The sequence below is a fragment of the Microcaecilia unicolor genome, chromosome 2 (assembly GCF_901765095.1).
Source record: "Microcaecilia unicolor chromosome 2, aMicUni1.1, whole genome shotgun sequence".
NCBI classification, from domain to species: Eukaryota; Metazoa; Chordata; class Amphibia; order Gymnophiona; family Siphonopidae; genus Microcaecilia; species Microcaecilia unicolor.
Window position 1 is genome coordinate 644,226,378 of NC_044032.1, and position 17,709 is coordinate 644,244,086.

The following is a 17,709-nucleotide window of genomic DNA, read 5'->3' on the forward strand; positions in this document are numbered from 1 at the left end:
TAACCACTAGGCTACTCCTCCACTCCTAGATGCTGTGGGCTACACAATCAAAGGTTTCAGGATTTTCCAGGAATACACCAAGTAGGTAAACTTTTAAAATCCTGCCTACAATTTAATTAATGGGTTCCAGCTGTCATTTATAAGCAGCAAAGGTTTTAGAGATAATGAAATTAATGTTATCTTACAAGCAATTAATCCCAAACCATCTCTCTATAATAGCGCTTTAGAAATGTTAATTAGTAGTAGTAGTGTTGAGGTCTAAGAAAGCCTTATTGATTTTGGTATTGTATTATCTATTGATTTGAAAATGTTTTGGCTGTATTTCACTTGACAGATGTAACCTGTTTAAGTTTTGAAAATCTAATAAATAAATTATTTTTTAAAAAATGGTTTTTTTTTCATAATTCCCAGAAACTCTTTTGTGGTCAACAAGTATGGGCCTAGCCTGACGTGATAAAGTCAACTCAGGATAGACAAAAACAGTTTTTGAGCTTGAGAGAAGATACAAGCAGTTTAGGTGCCTCATTTTTGCATCCTTACCCATGTAAATGTATAGTAAAGTATTTTGGCATAAAATACGTTTTCTTTGAGCCGCAACAACTGAAGGCCTTCACAGAATTAAAGAAGATCTCCAGAGGGACTTAGACCTTGTTATGGTCTTGAAGAAATAGTACCTTACTTTTCTTTCGACTCTCTCCATTGATTTTCAGCTAGCTCCTCCCCACCCGCCCCCCTTTTTCAGTAGTCTAAGGAAGAGTTTTGTTTAATTTGAGTTGTTTCCTATTTCCTTATCTACCTAAAGGTTTCTTGTACAAGTGTGTACTTGTAATTGTTTGACCTATCCTATATAATAATTTGCACCTCCAACATTCTATGTCTGGATGCCTGGGTTGGTAACATTCATTCCCACTCACTGCCCCACCCTCGCATCAAAATGTAATGACGTCAGAGGGCGGAACAATGAGGGGGAAGGGAATGCTGGAGGCGAGATGATGTCAGGAGATGATGTCCATTTAATAATGGTCTATGGATTTTTCCTTTAGGAAGCCGGTGGGTGGAATCTGAATGGGACTCACACTTATACAATACTATAAGTTATTTGTTCGTTTGTGCAGCGCTGCGTACGCCTTGTAGCGCTATAGAAATGCTAAATAGTAGTAGTAGGAGGAGGAGAGAATCGGGGGACATCGAGGGGAGGGAAGGGGAGGGCAGAGGAGAATTGATGGACATGGATGGGATGGGAGGACAGTACAGGAGAGAATCGCGGGAAACAGATGGTGGAAGAGGAGAAATGAAAAAAGCCCTTAGATCACAAAGAGTAGTTACTGCACACATATCTTTTTATCATCGTGCTCAGGGCAATAATAATAATAATGCCTCTCACAGGCTTCCCATCTCTGTGTTGAAGACAGTGATAATGTCTCTGCAAGGCTCACTGTCTCTGTGCTTGAAGCACAGATGTCTCTCCAAGGCTCACCTGTCTCTATGCTTGAGGAAGTGATAATGACTCTACCGAGGCTCCCTGTCCCTGTGAAATGATAATGTCTCTCTTGGGCTCCCCATCACTGTGCTCAGGGCAGTAATAATGTCTTTCCCTGAATCCCTGTTGGTGTGCTGAAGTCCGTGATAACGTGTCTCGACAACAAAGGAAAGAAAAATAATTTCATTTTCAATTTAGTGATTGGGATATGTCAATTTTGGAAACAGCAAACCCATAGGTACAATTTGTGCAGCCAGCTGACATCAGGGAAGGTTAGCAACACACACAAGACAGCCAGCGAAATAAGGGTGAGGGGGCACACGCGCCACGGCGTAGGCTTACCTTGCTCGCCCAGCGCCATGTGAAAATCAGAATGGCCACGAGGCAGCAACTAGCGGAAAAAACTGCCCGTTGATGTCAACATTCCAGCGCAGGTACAACTGCATCATAATCAGCACGGTGGGGGGAAGCGGGTGAGCATGGTACTTGCCACACAACTCGCCGCTGACGTCCTGACTCCTGCACCGAACGGACTCTATTGTACCCACTCTGTCTCTCTCCCTGTCTCACAGGGATTCATACACTCTCTCTCTCACACACACTCTCTCACACACACACATTATCAGGCTGACTGGGGGGAGGGGAAGATAATAGGTTTCCACTCAGTCTCTCTCTCTGTCTCACAGGGATTCATACACTCTCTCTCTCTCTCACACACACACACTCTCTCTCTCTCTCACACACACAGGCTGGCATGGGGGTCACACACACACTCTTTCTCTCTCACACAAACACACACTATCTCTCTCTCTCATAGGGATTCATACACTCTCTCTCTGCTACACACACACTCTCACACACATACACTCTCTCACACACTCTTTCTCTCATGCACACACACACACACACACACACTCTCTCTCTCTGTCTTACACTCTCTCTCTCACACACACACTCACACACTCTCTCACACACACACACACTCTCTCTCTCTCTCACTCTCTCTGACACACACTCTCTCTCTAACACACTGTCTCTCTCACACACACTCACACACTCTGACACTCTCTCTCTCTCTAACACACTGTCTCTCTCACACACACACACTCTCTCTCACACACACTCTCTCACTCTCTCTGACACTCTCTCTCTCTAACACACTCTCTCTCTCACACACACTCTCTCTCTGACACTCTCTCTCTCTAACACACTGTCTTACATACACTATCTCTCTGTCACACACACACAAACTCTCTCTCATACACACACACTTTCTCTCTCAAACACACACTCACTCTCTCACTCTCTCTCTGTCACACACACACACTCTCTCACACACTCACTCTCTCACACACACTCGCACAGTCTCTCTCTCTCACACACACACACTCTCTCACACACTCACTCTCTCACACACACTCGCACAGTCTCTCTCTCTCACACACACACACTCTCTCTCTCTCTGTCTCTCACACTCTCTCTCTGTCTCTCACACAGACTCACTCTCTCTCTCTCTCTCATACACACAGACTCACTCTCTCTCACACACACACATTCTGTATATTATGGGTACTACTATTATTACTACTTATTATTTCTATAGTGCTAGTTATGAACTATGAAATATGAACCATGATTAAGACCTGTAAAAGCTAAGGCTCAACAGGGCATATAGGCTGACCAGCCTAAGTGAGTGACTCTTATCTGACCTTTTTACTGAATCAGAGCTCATGGTCTGCTAGCACCTAAGTAAACACTATAAACTTAGTTGTGCACTCTAGAACAGAGTCAAAATGGGCAAAGGCTATAAATCGTGAGGCCTAGAAACTTATGATCTGATAAGACATTCCTATGTGCAAATGGGCCTGGGAAAGGTGCAATTATGGATGAACAGAAGAATGTGAGATTTAGTGATGTGGGATAGATGGTGTGAATAGAAGACAGAATGATTTCTCAAGAAGTGCTAAAGCCTTGCTTAACACAAAAGGTATAAAAACAGCTGTATCAGAGCATTACGTTGGGGGGGAGAAGCAGAGGTAGACTATATGTTTGGGTCCCCTGCGCCCCCCCCATGAGAAACTATGAATTGTATTAATATACTTGATAAGTGAATAAAATATACTTTCTCATATGCCCTTAGTATTGGTTTCTTTTACTCCTTCCAGTAAAGAATGGCTGGTTTATGCTAATTTGAATTCTCACTCTCACACACACTGTCTCTTTCTCTCACACTCTCTCTCACACACACACACACTCTCTTTGTCTCTACTACACTCTCTCTCTATCACTCTCTCACACACACACTCGCACACAGGCAAATCGCAGGATATGGATGGCATGGGAGGCAAGAGAACACTAACTGCTGAGGAGCAGGCTGAAGCTAAATGGAAAAGAGCTGAAGCACAATGAAAAAAAGGCATGCAGCTCTGAGTGAAGACGAAAAGGCACGTGAAAGTCAACAAGCCACTGCAAGGAAGAGGTCCAGGATACAAAAGATGACTGACGAGGAAAGTGCAAGTAAGAGACAAAGAAACGCCGATTTAGAAAGGCACAGAATTGCTAAATGACGGACGAACAGAGACAAACACACAGAACAAAGCGCACTGGTATACAACGCAAAAGATTAGAAAAAATGGCAGATGGGGAGGAAGTGACGTCACCTTCCATGTCGGCAGCCTAGCTCTAGAGCTCCCGCTCGTAGCACCCGTAAAAGGCAAATAGAGTCAGCAAGCGGCTCCATCGGCGACATAAAGTGGGCAGAATCAACCTCCCACAGCAGATTAATATGAGTAAGGCGAGCCAGTCGCGGAATAAAGAGGCAGAGCGACAGGCGAACGGCGGGCCCAGTAAAACGCCGAAGCGCCATGAGTCTCGGGCGCGAGCCTCGCCGTCGGACTCGGATTCCGCGCTCTCCTTAGCATAGTCCAGACAGCCCCCGGCAAAAAAAGGTATTTCCAGCAAACTTTGCCAGCTTTTAACAAGCATACAGGACGACATCAAAACCTCCAAGGAAGAAATCCTGGAACGCATGGAGGTGATGAGCGTGGACCTTCGGGAACTGGGGGGCAGAGTTGAAGATGCCGAGCAGAAGCTTGATGATCACTCTGAATCCCTGCAACAGCACGAATCCCAACTCCGGGCCTTGGAAGTAAAGAATGCTGAATTAGCATATAAGTTGGACGATATCGAAAACAGAGGTAGGAGGAATAACCTCCGTTTTCGCGGAGTCCCGGAGGGGGGAGACATAGAAGATGTCCCACAGATAGTAAAATCACTGTGCGCCACCCTGCTGGGACCCGATGCAGAGGCGGTAATGATTGAACTGGATAGAGCACACAGAGCCCTAGGTCAACGGCAAGAACGCAGATCGCGGGATATCATCGCCCGATTCCATAAGTATGAGGTCAAAGAGCAGATCATCAACCGTGCACAGAAGGTGCAGGACTTAGAATACAATGGAGCCAAGATCTCGGTGTACCAGGACTTGTCTCAGTATACTTTACAACAGAGACGCCAGATGAAACCTGCATTGGAAGTGCTAACTAAACATCATTCGTCATACAGATGGGGATTTCCGTTTTCACTAAATTTTGAACTGAAGGGAACTAAACACAGAGTCCAACTGCTTTCGGAGGCTTGGGAAATCCTGCATGCGGCGGGGCTGGTTGCAACGAGAGCGCCTCCAGGGGAGCTGGCGCCAGTGACGAAAGAAAAATTACAAAAATGGCAGCGGATTCCTGAGACCACCAAGCGGAGCAACCCAAAAAGAAAAGGAGAGGCATCTGAGACCTGAATGAACTCTGGGAGGATCAGAGAAATCGGCTGGCGCCAGACGTGCCACCCTGAGGCGACCTATGGGATCTGCTGGACAATTGTGGTATAAATATAGCTTGCCAAGATGGACTCTATAGTCAGTATTTGAGTTAAGGTTAATGTATATCATGCTAATTTGGTAGTTTAAAAGAGAGGGAAGGGGGAGTGTGTAGCGGAATTGTGGGGGGATAAGGTCATAAGGCAGGTAGAATAAAGGGGAAGGTATGTGTGGAGAAATAGATGAAAGAGCTGAATAGGATGATTTAATAAATGCTCACTGTTAAGCATGGGGCAGTAAGGGAGATAGGATGTAAAGGGGGAGGGAAGGAGCTGCAGATAAAGGAGGGGTGAGGGAAGAGCGGGGGGACAGTGGGGCTGGGTTGTCGGGGATCTGGTGGGCCACTTCCTCATATCCCATTCAGAGGACATAGATCCTCTGGCTGGTGTTCAAGTTGGGGGTCAGGGTGGGCTGGGGGGGGGGGGGGGGGGGGGGAGGTTGGGGGAGGGGAGGAAGGGGGGGTGGGGGGGAGATTTGCTGTGTACAGGAGGAAGCTCCTACCACTGAAGAGGCCAGGTCTACTGAACCTCCTTTAGGCACAACCTGGATGCATACCTAAATATGAGTGTTGATTTAAAAATGATATGTTATAATATCAAAGGCTTGAACATGCCTCAGAAAAGACAGAAGTTTTTTAAGGAGTTATCGCAGCTTAAACCACAGATAGTACTAGTGCAGGAGACACATCTCCGCAGGGTACATGAAAAACTCCTCTCCCACTCTAGCTATCCGACAGCATTCTTTGCCTCGTCCTCTGACGGCTACAAAAAACGTGGAGTGGCAGTGTTGATTCACTCGTCGCTTGCAGTCCAAGTAAAGCGGATTAAGCGAGACCCGGGTGGGCGTTTCTTGTTTTTACACATAGTTTTGGATCAGGTGGACTTGACTCTGGCATCCGTATATGCGCCAAATGATCATCAGGGACCCTTTTTCACTAAGATCAAAAATGCTCTCGCCACGTTTATTCAAGGTTCACTAATTCTGGGAGGTGACTTTAACGCTGTTATGAACCCAACCCTAGATAGATCAGGAAATAGCCAACAGAGGGAAAACAAGGAGTCATTAGCATTGGGCTCATTAGCGTATTCCCTGGGTGCGTTGGACGTGTGGCGGTTGAATCACGTAACGGAAAGGGATTATACATATTATTCGCCGGTTCATGCCTCCTACTCTCGAATTGACTGTATCTTCCTAGACCTCGCTTTGGTTGAGAAAGGCCCAAAGGCGGGTATAGGCAGCATGACTATATCGGACCACGCACCGGTATGGGTGGTGGTGCCGGGCATCCAGACTGAGGTTAAGGATAAGAGGTGGACATTAAATGCAAATGTATTGCAAGACGTGGAGGTGGTAGAGGGCTGTAGGCATGTGTTGAAGGAATATTTGGAGCTTAACGTTGAATCGGGACCACCACTAAACATAGTCTGGGATGCTATGAAGGCGGTCTCGAGGGGCTTTTTCTTGCAAACAGCTAGTAAACGAGCGAAGGCCCGACGGGTGCAGTTGGCGAGTTGTCTGGAGAAAATTAAGCATTTAAGGCTAGAGGCTCCCCAATAGTCCTGGAGGAATTGCGTGGAGCGAGAATGCAACTGGACGCTCTATATTCCGAACATCTTAGCTTTCTACAATCGCGGAGGCAAGTTAGCTCGTATGAGTTCACTAACAAGGCAGGCCGTCTCCTTGCTATGCAGCTACGGAGGCATAAAATGGATCGTGCTATCACACATGTGCGTGATGGGAAGGGTGATATGCTATCTACTTCAGAAAGTATACATAGGCGTTTTGGGGAGTTCTACCAAGCTTTGTACGCGCAAGACATTAACCCTTCTGAAGAGGCTATTAATGAGTACTTGGAGGGAAGTGAGCTATCCTCACTGACAAGTCAGCAACGCGCCATGCTGGAAGAACCAGTGACCCCAATTGAGATTCAAAAAGCTATTCAAGGTCTGCCTTCCTGTAAATCTCCAGGGCTGGATGGTCTTCCTAATGAATTTTACAAGAAATTTGCTCTGGAATTGGCTCCTCTTCTGGCGGACCTGTTTAATCAGATTGGCAGGGGCGAACCATTGCCACCGTCTATGATGGAGGCATGGATAGCTGTATTGCCAAAGCCAGATAAGGATCCCACGGAGTGTGGCTCCTATCGCCCAATTTCAGTGTTAAATGCCGATGTAACAATTTTAGCTAAAGTGTTGGCCAATCGATTAGCGCCCTTATTACTGGCAATAATACACCCAGACCAGGTGGGGTTTGTCTCGTATAGGAAGGCAATGGACAACATACGGCGTGTGATAGATATAATGTACTTGGCCAAGCGAAACCAGAGGCCTTTGAGCCTTCTCAGCTTAGATGCTGAGAAGGCCTTTGACAGGTGTATAATTATACTACAGCAAGAGGCCCTCACTGGATGCCCACCGGAAGGGTGGAAGGCCAGATTTTAGGACTCAGGCTGTAAAAATACCAGCTAGGTTTAAAAATCTATGACTGGCTGAGCAAGGACGTGCTTTACCTGTAAGTTAATATGTGTCCCCGCTTGGGATCCATCCACTGGAATAGTGGAGGGTCAATTTACATACCTTAAACAGCTTAAACTGCTAAAAGGCACTGACTAGGCCTCATTAGAATTTGGTGTGACATTCAAAAGCAGTGCAAAAGCCAAGATCAAGGAATTGATGGCTAAAATGCTAAGTCAGATTACAAGATGATATGAACCTGAGATATCTATATTTAGATATCTTCATAAAAAAAGTTGTTTTGTTCATGTTTGGATGTCCGTATCTAGGGAGATGTCCATGTTTGGATGTTTGGATGTCCGTATCTAGGGAAATGTTGACAAAAAGGGAAATTGCACAACAGGTTGCAATACTAAAACGGAAGAGCACCTGGCCGGAGGTCATGACTCATAGATTAAGCAATATTAGAGAAAAAAATCTCTCTCCATAGACTTGTATAGTGACCAAATTGTATAAAAGCAGGGTGCATGCAAGCCCTCGGGGGAACTTTTCTTCAACGCCTCGAAAGCAGCAGAGCTCCGGTCAGCTGAATCCAGAATTTGTCTGATGAATGTACCTGATTGAAGTCTGATATGCAAATAAACTCTTCATTCTAAATGATGGTTTGTGGGCTTCACTTAATGATGAAAGGCTGTAAGTACAAATGCTTTTGCTACATCAGGCTATCATTCGCTGCATTATATAACCTGTAGCCTAAATCCAGTTTGTCATAAGGCTGGTATCTATTCCTTGCCAGTGCTGAGAGGCGGACTAATGCCGGTATTTGAGACCTAACGTCTCTCTCAGTGGCAATTCCTTTTAAAACCTCATAACTCCTGGATTACCCCAGTACTAGTGTTATTTAGAGATGGAGTCAGATTGAGGTCACTCTAGCCTTCTTGGGGGGGCTCGGGACCCCCCCATTTCCCAACACAGGGTACATTGGCCGTTTATGTATAAGGTAATGGAAACATTTGGGATCGGGCCGAGGTTTAGAGGCTGGATCCAAGCTTTTTATGAATCCCCTAAAGCCTCTGTGAGGGTAAATGGGGGCAATTCTGATATGATCACACTCCACAGAGGCACGCGACAAGGCTGCCCCTTATCACCAATGCTGTTCGCCATGGTCATGGAGCCTTTTGCTTCAAGGGTCAGAATAAATCGGGATATTCCTGGGGTCAATGTGGCAGGGAGAGAACATAAAATGGCCCTGTTCGCAGACAACGTGCTGCTCTTTGTCACACGGCCTCAGGTTGTCTTACTGAATCTTATGAGAGCTATCAGTGAATATTCGGAGGTCTCTGGCTTTAAGGTAAATATGACGAAATCAGAGGCACTGAATGTAACATTACCTGAAGGGCTGGTGGAATCCCTACAATCGTCCTACGCTTTTCGATGGGCCCCGAAAGGAATCCGTTACTTGGGAGTGAATTTAACAGCTAATCTATCTGACCTTTTTACAGCAAACTACAAAGGGTTGGCTAGAGTTCTTTCGGCTGACTTGGACAGATGGGGGGACTTGGAGTTATCATGGTTTGGCAGAATAGCTACTGTTAAAATGAATGTGCTGCCACGCTTACTATACCTATTCCAAGTCCTCCCGATAGTGTTACCTAGAAAGTTCCTTGCAACCTTGCAAGATCGTATTGTACGCTTTATTTGGGCAGGGAAGAGGCCACGTCTATCGCGATCTCTTTATACCAGGATAAGAGATGGGGAGGGTTGGGGGTGCCTAATCTGGCCTGGTACTACCGAGCAGCCCAAGCACGCGCAGCCATTGAATGGTTCCAGGAATATCCCGATAAACAATGGGTACACATAGAACAACAATCTGCAGGTCCGAGACCACTTGGGACACTAATGTGGCTTCCTAGCCCGTTTAGATCAATTGGGGAGGGGGCATGTCCGGCCATTCAGGTAACGCTCTCATACTGGGATAGTCTTTTTCCACGGAAAAAATGTATGCTATCGCGTCTGTCCCCGATAGCATTTAACCCAATGTTCTACCCTGGGACTGAAAAAGGAGTGTTCACTAGATGATATGGAGAGGGTTTGAGAACCTGGGGACAGTTGTTTGAGGGCAATTCACTGTTGTCCTTCGACGAAGCTGTGGCCAGATTCCCGGTAGTGGGAAGGGACGAATTTGTATATCGACAAGTAACCCATTTCCTCACCACACGGGCAGTCAGGGAGGTGGTGGCCAGGGAAAAGTTGCCTATGGAAGCAATATGTGAAGGACCTGCAACGACGAGTGGTTTAATATCTCGCTTATACAGTTGTATTAGACTGCAGGCGCCACGATACACACTTCACAGAGGAAGTTGGCAGAGGGAGCTGGGCATGGAGATGACAGAGGCTGAGTGGGAGAGGATAGAACGGGCAGCGGTGGGAGTGTCCACTCATGTACCCTTCAAGGAAAATGCTATCAAGGTGCTGTTCCGGTGGTATTTGACGCCGGAGCGTCTCCGGCGCATATACCCTACCTTGTCTGGTGTGTGCTGGAGGGGTTGTGGGGTTAAGGGCACTATGGGGCATATGTGGTGGGCGTGTGCAAAGATACGGGCATTCTGGAAATCCATTCAGAATCGATTACAGAAATGGCTGGGATGCCCTATTCCTTGGAGCCCTGCCTTTTTCTTGTTCTCGGTTAAGGAGGCAAGCCTTTCACATGATCAGCAGATATTGACGAGGTATGCAACAAGTGCAGCTAGGATTGTAATCGCCACCTGTTGGAAAGTGTCCAAGACTCCTCCAATAGCGAGATGGCTTTCTAAATTAAGGTATGTTTGTGAGATGGAGAGGCTTCTAGCGGAGCGGCGTAACCAAACTTGCAGATGGCATGCGATCTGGGAGCCTTTCCTAAATCATGTTTAGTACAACTGAGGACAGAGACTGGTAACAAGGTGGTTGGGTGGTCTGAATAGGCTGGGGGGAAGGTGGGAGGAGGGAGTTGGGGATTCTGGGGGAAAATCTGAAAAGTTTATAAAATAATGAAGTTCTATTGTGCTGTTCTTTGCAGTTTGGAATACTATTTCCTGGTGTCTCTTGTAGTGCTTTGGATTCTGTACTTGTGTATAATGCTTTCCTGTTGCACTCTGTACTGATTCTTTAATTTGACAATAAAGACTTCATGCAAATTAAAAAAAGAAAAAATGGCAGATGAACAAAGAGCGACAAATAGAAAAAGAAGAGCATATTTAGAAGGGGAAAGAATTAAACAAATGACAGAGAAACAGAGACAAACAACCAGGCAAAGACGAAAAGATTTAGAACAGCAAAGACTTGCACAAATGACAGAAATTTTTACATTTTTTTTCTCTCTTAGGTTATGTTACTAAATTGTCCTATTTTTTAAAACAATAAAAAAACTTGAATTAAGAAAAGTTTCTAACTGAGGAAAAACGTCAGCTGGGCTGTGCAGAAAAACTGAGATAGCCACGTTATGACACTTAGGGGCCCTTTTATTAAGCTGTGCTAAAAAGTGGCCTGGTGCTATTACTAGCATGTGGGATTTCCGCACTGAGGCCACTTTTAGATCAGCTATAAAATGGCCACATTTTCCATTTGTTAAATTAATGGCCACACGCTAATTTCCCAAGTGCGTGGTCATTAGCGCAGGAGCCCGTACCGATACCTATTTACTATACGGTAAGGGCTCTCACGGTAACCATGCGCTAATCGGTTAGCATGCGGCGATACAGCTGTGCTAGCTGACCAGCGCTAGGCCCACCTACTCTCTGCCCCCAAACACGCCCCCAGCGCTAAAAATATTTTTAATTTTTTAGTGCATGGGAAGTGCGCGCTGATCCCCAAACTACTGCAGGATGCCTCAGCGTGCCCTATGGTAAGTGTTTTTAACCTGCTGTACTTTGTGCAGGAATTTCTGCACATGCTCAGTAGAACGTTCTTGGTCTCTAAGCCAGAGATGTCAAACTGCAATTCTGGAGGACTGTAAATCAGTCTAGTTTTCAGGACACCCCTAATAAATGTACATTAGATGTTTTTACATATGGTGCATGAAAATATATTTCATGATTAATTATGTAGGATATCCTGAAATTTTGACTGATTTGCAGCTTTCCAAGTCTGCAATTTGACACCCCTGCTCTAAGCATTGTAAACAATGCTCCAGCCCTGGTTTATTTCGAATGATGTCACCTGCGTAAAGGTTACTATTTTGCTGGTTCGTAAAGAAAATAGTAACTTTGATCCCTCCATATGGAATTTAATTATATCAATTTTCATTCCTTCACCACATTAATCCCTTCCTTGAGCACTTATTTTAAAGCTGCAGAGATTTTAATGGTGTAATTTTATAAGTAAATAATTACCTTTGATGTATAATTGTTCTCAACCCCATCCATCCACAAGTCCTGCTCATAGTAGTAAAGTCCATCATTAATGACCTTCCCAAGTTCAGAAGTCATCTTTGCTCGGGACACATGGTTTCCAGTGCGATCTCCACCAGGATGCTTTCGCAGGTGTGGAGGTGTCTGTGTCACAATCAAAATCTTGTTCAGGTCCTGATCATCTATTTCATAGTCTGAATCATCATCAGACCAGTCTGTAAAGGTGTTCTTACGGCCCTCCATCTGTTGCATCTCTTCATCAAACATAAAATCTAGCTCCTCCTGTTCCTCTGCTGGTAGTGATGATTGCTGCTTTGGAGCTTGTGGAGAATCAGGTATGGACTCCTGCTGTGATAACAATACTCTACTTAGTTTACAAGTTTTTTTGAGGTACTAAGTAACACAAAACTACTTCTTTACATTAAAGAGCAAGATGAATTTCAGATATTTACATATTGAGGTCAGTTCAGGCCAAGTGTGTTAACTCAGACCATCATGACATTGCTGGTCACTAAACAGTAACATTTAGGTGGCAGCAAGGTGCAGCACAGCCCTGGTACAACAATCACGTACACCAGATTAAGATGAATGATTAAACCAAGGTGTCAACATTTGGTGACTATTCTAAGAGTTGACAAACAGAAAAATGTATAACAAAAGTGATACATTCTGAGGCACAATATCATACATGGCCCTTAGTTTTTCTCTGTGTTGTCTTTTACTTTTCCTAGGTCACAAGAAGTGTCAGTAGAAAGAGCAGGATTTGAACCTTAGCTTTTCTAGTTCTCAGCCTACTATTCTAACCACTAAGCTAAGCTTCACCAAAGCACAGTTGGCTCCATGTCATCTCAGATTAGTTAGACAGGGTCTGCCTCCCTGCCAAGAGTGCGACATGCAGGAGGAAACACAATGCCAGCTTCCTCTTCTGCACAGGTCAGTCTATGAGCCAGGGGCGTAGCCAGACACCCAATTTTGGGTGGGCCTGGGCCCAAGATGGGTGGGCAGAAGAACTCCGATTGTCCCACAAGTGATTTGGTCTCTCCCTCTCTGGCCTGAATACCATATGGTCTCTCAAACATCCCCCCCGTCCCCCCACACTGCATACCTTTTAAATAGATTTTCACTGGCAGCGAGCAGCAACTAATACACACTGCTCATGTTGGCCCTACAGCATGCATCAGTTGCTACTTGCTGCAGATGAAGATCTATTTACAAGGTATGCAGGAGGGACAGTTGTTGGGAGTTTTCGGCTGGTGGGGCTTGGGAAGAATGCCTGCCAGCCACATCATAGGTGTACTGCTACTGGATGGGCCTGAGCCCAAAGTGGGTGGGCCTGGGCCCACCCTTGGCTACGCCACTGCTATGAGCAGTGAGATTACAGGATCTCATAGCTCATACTGGAAGACTGGCCCCAAGCTATGAATTGTCACATCTGTCACCACAAGAATGGAAACTTAGATGAGGCTAGGATATTGTTAAATATCGTCCATAATAAGAGAGGTGCAGAAAACATATTTGGAGACCAGGATATTTTCTACAGCATGAAAGGTGATACCAAAATATATAAGAGAAATAGAATAACCATAGGATGTATCATTAAAAGAAATTAAAATACCACAGATTGATTTCTTAGAAAGGTCAAGGTCACCAAAGCTGTTGTCCTAGCTAAAGCTTCTGCCTCTGTAAAGTATCACCAGTGCTTCAAATGGACTTTTTAAAGTGATAGATGATTGCTCCTTTAAAAGATGCTATCTCTGTAGAGAATATCTCTGTACATGTTCTGAATTTTGATAGTTATAGCTTTACTTTTCATGTATTTTATTTTCTGTTTACTATGATGCAGCAAGTAAGGTATTTAAGTTTGGGTACACCACTAAGCTCGTCTGATTCAGTACTTGGAAGCATGGATCAGAGATATCGGTAGGTATTTTATTTTTTATTTTAGTTAGATTTGTACCCCGCACTTTCACACTCATGGCAGGCTCAATGCGGCTTACATATTGTATACAGGTACTTATTTGTACCTGGGGCAATGGAGGGTTAAGTGACTTGCCCAGAGTCACAAGGAGCTGCCTGTGCCTGAAGTGGGAATTGAACTCAGTTCCTCAGTTCCCCAGGACCAAAGTCTACCACCCTAACCACTAGGCCACTCCTCCACTCCATGCTCCAATCCATTTCTATCAGCTTTTTAAGTTTGTTTTAAAGTGTTTTTACTGTTACCTTATTAAGGGCTCCTTTTACAAAGCAGCATTACAATTAGTGGTGCATTGAATGCAAAGAAGCCCATTCAGTTCCCATGGGCTTCTTCGCATTCAGTGCACGTTAATTGGTAGCGCTGCTTTGTAAAAGGAGCCCTAAGTTATATTTCTGTTTACACCAGTATTTACCTATTTGGTGAAGTTTGGATTTTTACACCAACTGGGTAGCCTCACTTTTGTCTGTCTCTACTAGTTCATACATGATATTTATTTATTTATTTTGATTTTGCTCACACCTTTTTCAGTAGTAGCTCAAGGTGAGTTACATTCAGGTACATTGGGTATTTCTCTATCCCTGGAGGGCTCACAATCTAATTGTGTACCTGTTTGTACCTGATATGTTTTAGTTGCACATAATGTGCAATCAATAGAAATCAAACAAAATAAAACATGGAAAAGAAAATAAGATGATACCTTTTTTATTGGACATAACTTAATACATTTCTTGATTAGCTTTCGAAGGTTGCCCTTCTTCGTCAGATCGGAAATAAGCAAATGTGCTATTTGACAGTGTATATAAGTGAAAGCATTCAAGCATTACTATGACAGTCTGACAGGGTGGGAGGATGGGGGTGGGTAGGAGGTATGCATGGGGTCATCAAAGCATATCATTGATATTCTAACAGGATGGGTGTGGATAGGTGAGAGGTGGGGTGATCAACAGAGACATACAGCTTTATGGTTTATAATGGGCTAGGAACCCCAGATCCTTGTTAAGTCCTTTCTGTTGGGTGTTAAAATATTCAATCATTCTGACTTCAAAGGTCTTACGTTCTTGTATGGTTTTAAAGTTACCTTTCAGTATTCTCACTGTGAAATCACTGGTACAGTGTCCTGGTTCTGTGAAGTGCTGTCCCACCGGGGTGGGGGCCCTACTGGCTGTATTGTTCATGTGATGTCTATGTAAATTGAATCTTGTCTTAAGCATCTGGCCTGTTTCTCCAATACAGCCAGTAGGGCACCCACCCCGGTGGGACAGCACTTCACAGAACCAGGACACTGTACCAATGATTTCACAGTGAGAATACTGAAAGGTAACTTTAAAACCATACAAGAACGTAAGACCTTTGAAGTCAGAATGATTGAATATTTTAACACCCAACAGAAAGGACTTAACAAGGATCTGGGGTTCCTAGCCCATTATAAACCATAAAGCTGTATGTCTCTGTTGATCACCCCACCTCTCACCTATCCACACCCATCCTGTTAGAATATCAATGATATGCTTTGATGACCCCATGCATACCTCCTACCCACCCCCATCCTCCCACCCTGTCAGACTGTCATAGTAATGCTTGAATGTTTTCACTTATATACACTGTCAGCTAGCACATTTGCTTATTTCCGATCTGACGAAGGGCACCTTCGAAAGCTAATCAAGAAATGTGTTTGGTCATTTTTGAGCTGGGACACTTCGGTTTCGATTATCGCTGAAAAACGAAAATGCCCAGCTCAAACAAACGCCCACATCTCAACAACGCCCACATCCAATGCATTTGCCTGGCACAAACCGTATTTTTGAGACTTAAAGATAAACGTCCATCTTTTTCGAAAATATGATTCAGCCCACCCCTTCACGACCCGTTCTCGGAGATGGACGTTCTTACACATGGGCGTTTGCTTTCGATTATGCCCCTCAATATCTACTAAGACAAAAGCCATTCATATAAAGACTTGTGAATAAATAAGAATTAAAATTTCTGCACATTATGTAGAGGAGTGTGGTAGCCGTGTTAGTCCACTCTTAAGGTTATCAATAGAAATCAAACAAAATAAAACATGGAAAAGAAAATAAGATGATACCTTTTTTATTGGACATGTTTGATTTCTATTGATAACCTTAAGAGTGGACTAACATGGCTACCACACTCCTCTACATAATGTGCAGAAATTTTAATTCTTATTTATTCTCAAGTCTTTATATGAATGGCTTTTGTCTTAGTAGATATTGAGGGGCATAATCGAAAGCAAACGTCCATGTGTAAGAACGTCCATCTCCGAGAACGGGTCGTGAAGGGGTGGGCTGAATCATATTTTTGAAAAAGATGGACGTTTATCTTTAAGTCTCAAAAATACGGTTTGTGCCAGGCAAATGCATTGGATGTGGGCGTTGTTGAGATGTGGGCGTTTGTTTGAGCTGGGCGTTTTCGTTTTTCAGCGATAATCGAAACCGAAGTGTCCCAGCTCAAAAATGACCAAATCCAAGGCTTTGGGTTGTGGGAGGGGCCAGGATTCGTAGTGCACTGATCCCCCTCACATGCCAGGACACCAACCGGGCACCCTAGGGGGCACTTTTATAAAATAGGAAAAAACATTAAATTACCTCCCAGGTGCATAGCTCCTTTACCTTGAGCGCTGAGACCCCCAAATCCCCCCCTCAACACCTATTCCCCACAACTCAACACCATTACCATAGCACTTAATGGTGAAGGGAGGCACCTACATGTGGGTACAGTGGGTTTTGTGGGGGGGGGGGGAGTTAGAGGGATCCCATTTACCACCACAAGTGGTACAGGTAGGGGGGGATGGGCCTGGGTCCGCCTGCCTGAAGTGCACTGCATTACCCACTAAAACTGCTCCAGGGACAGGACTTGTTGCTGCTGTATAACCTTGGCACAGCAGTTCACACCGTAAGACTAATCTCGCTGAAAACGTCCTTTATTTGAATAACCGCGTTTACTCACAGTTAACTGCAGATCAGAGGTTGTGCCCCACTGGCAACGAGTCTCCCTGGTACTAAGATTAGCAGTAGGTCAGAGCTGGCAGAATGGTGTACAATGCCCTCTTTCAGCAACATTCAATGTAAGAACTAAGTTCTGTAACGTGGCTAACACACGAAAGGGATCTAAAACGGACTTACAAAAATGGCCACCACCTCATGGACTACCGGAAACAAAACAGGGCACACTCTGACCCAGTAAGCAGAGGGAAAAGCACCATGGGAGAAGAGCCTACCAACTACCAACATCGTGAGACTGTAACACAAGCTAGTGAAATCACGGAGCCCAATACCCTACACCCACCACAATGCAATGCTGATGTGACCCTGCAGTGCACCCGAGAGCCACATCTGACCCAGGGAAAGGCTGTGAGAGGATCAAACACATTCTGCTGTCATGGAGGTGGGTACAGACTTTGAGGGTGGCTTAGAGGCTGGGAAATAAGGTTTTTGCAAGTGGGTTTTTTTTGGCGGGAGGGGGTTAGTGACCACTGGGGGAGTCAGGGGAGGTGATTCCTGATTCCCTCCGGTGGTCATCTG

General features: G+C 44.9%; 1 protein-coding gene across 7 annotated transcripts in view; it reads right to left on the reverse strand.

Moving 5' to 3' along the window:
- LARP1B (La ribonucleoprotein domain family member 1B) overlaps positions 1 to 17,709 on the reverse strand; it is a 603,652-nt gene that overhangs the window by 301,550 nt on the left and 284,393 nt on the right. For 4 of the 7 annotated variants that reach the window (XM_030191741.1, XM_030191743.1, XM_030191745.1 and 1 more), the window contains exon 12: positions 12,175 to 12,540. In XM_030191741.1, coding sequence (XP_030047601.1) covers positions 12,175 to 12,540 — 366 coding nt within the window. Of the gene's footprint in view, positions 1 to 12,174; positions 12,541 to 17,709 lie in introns of those variants that run through there. The other 3 variants (XM_030191742.1, XR_003940744.1, XR_003940743.1) reach the window with 3 other exon arrangements.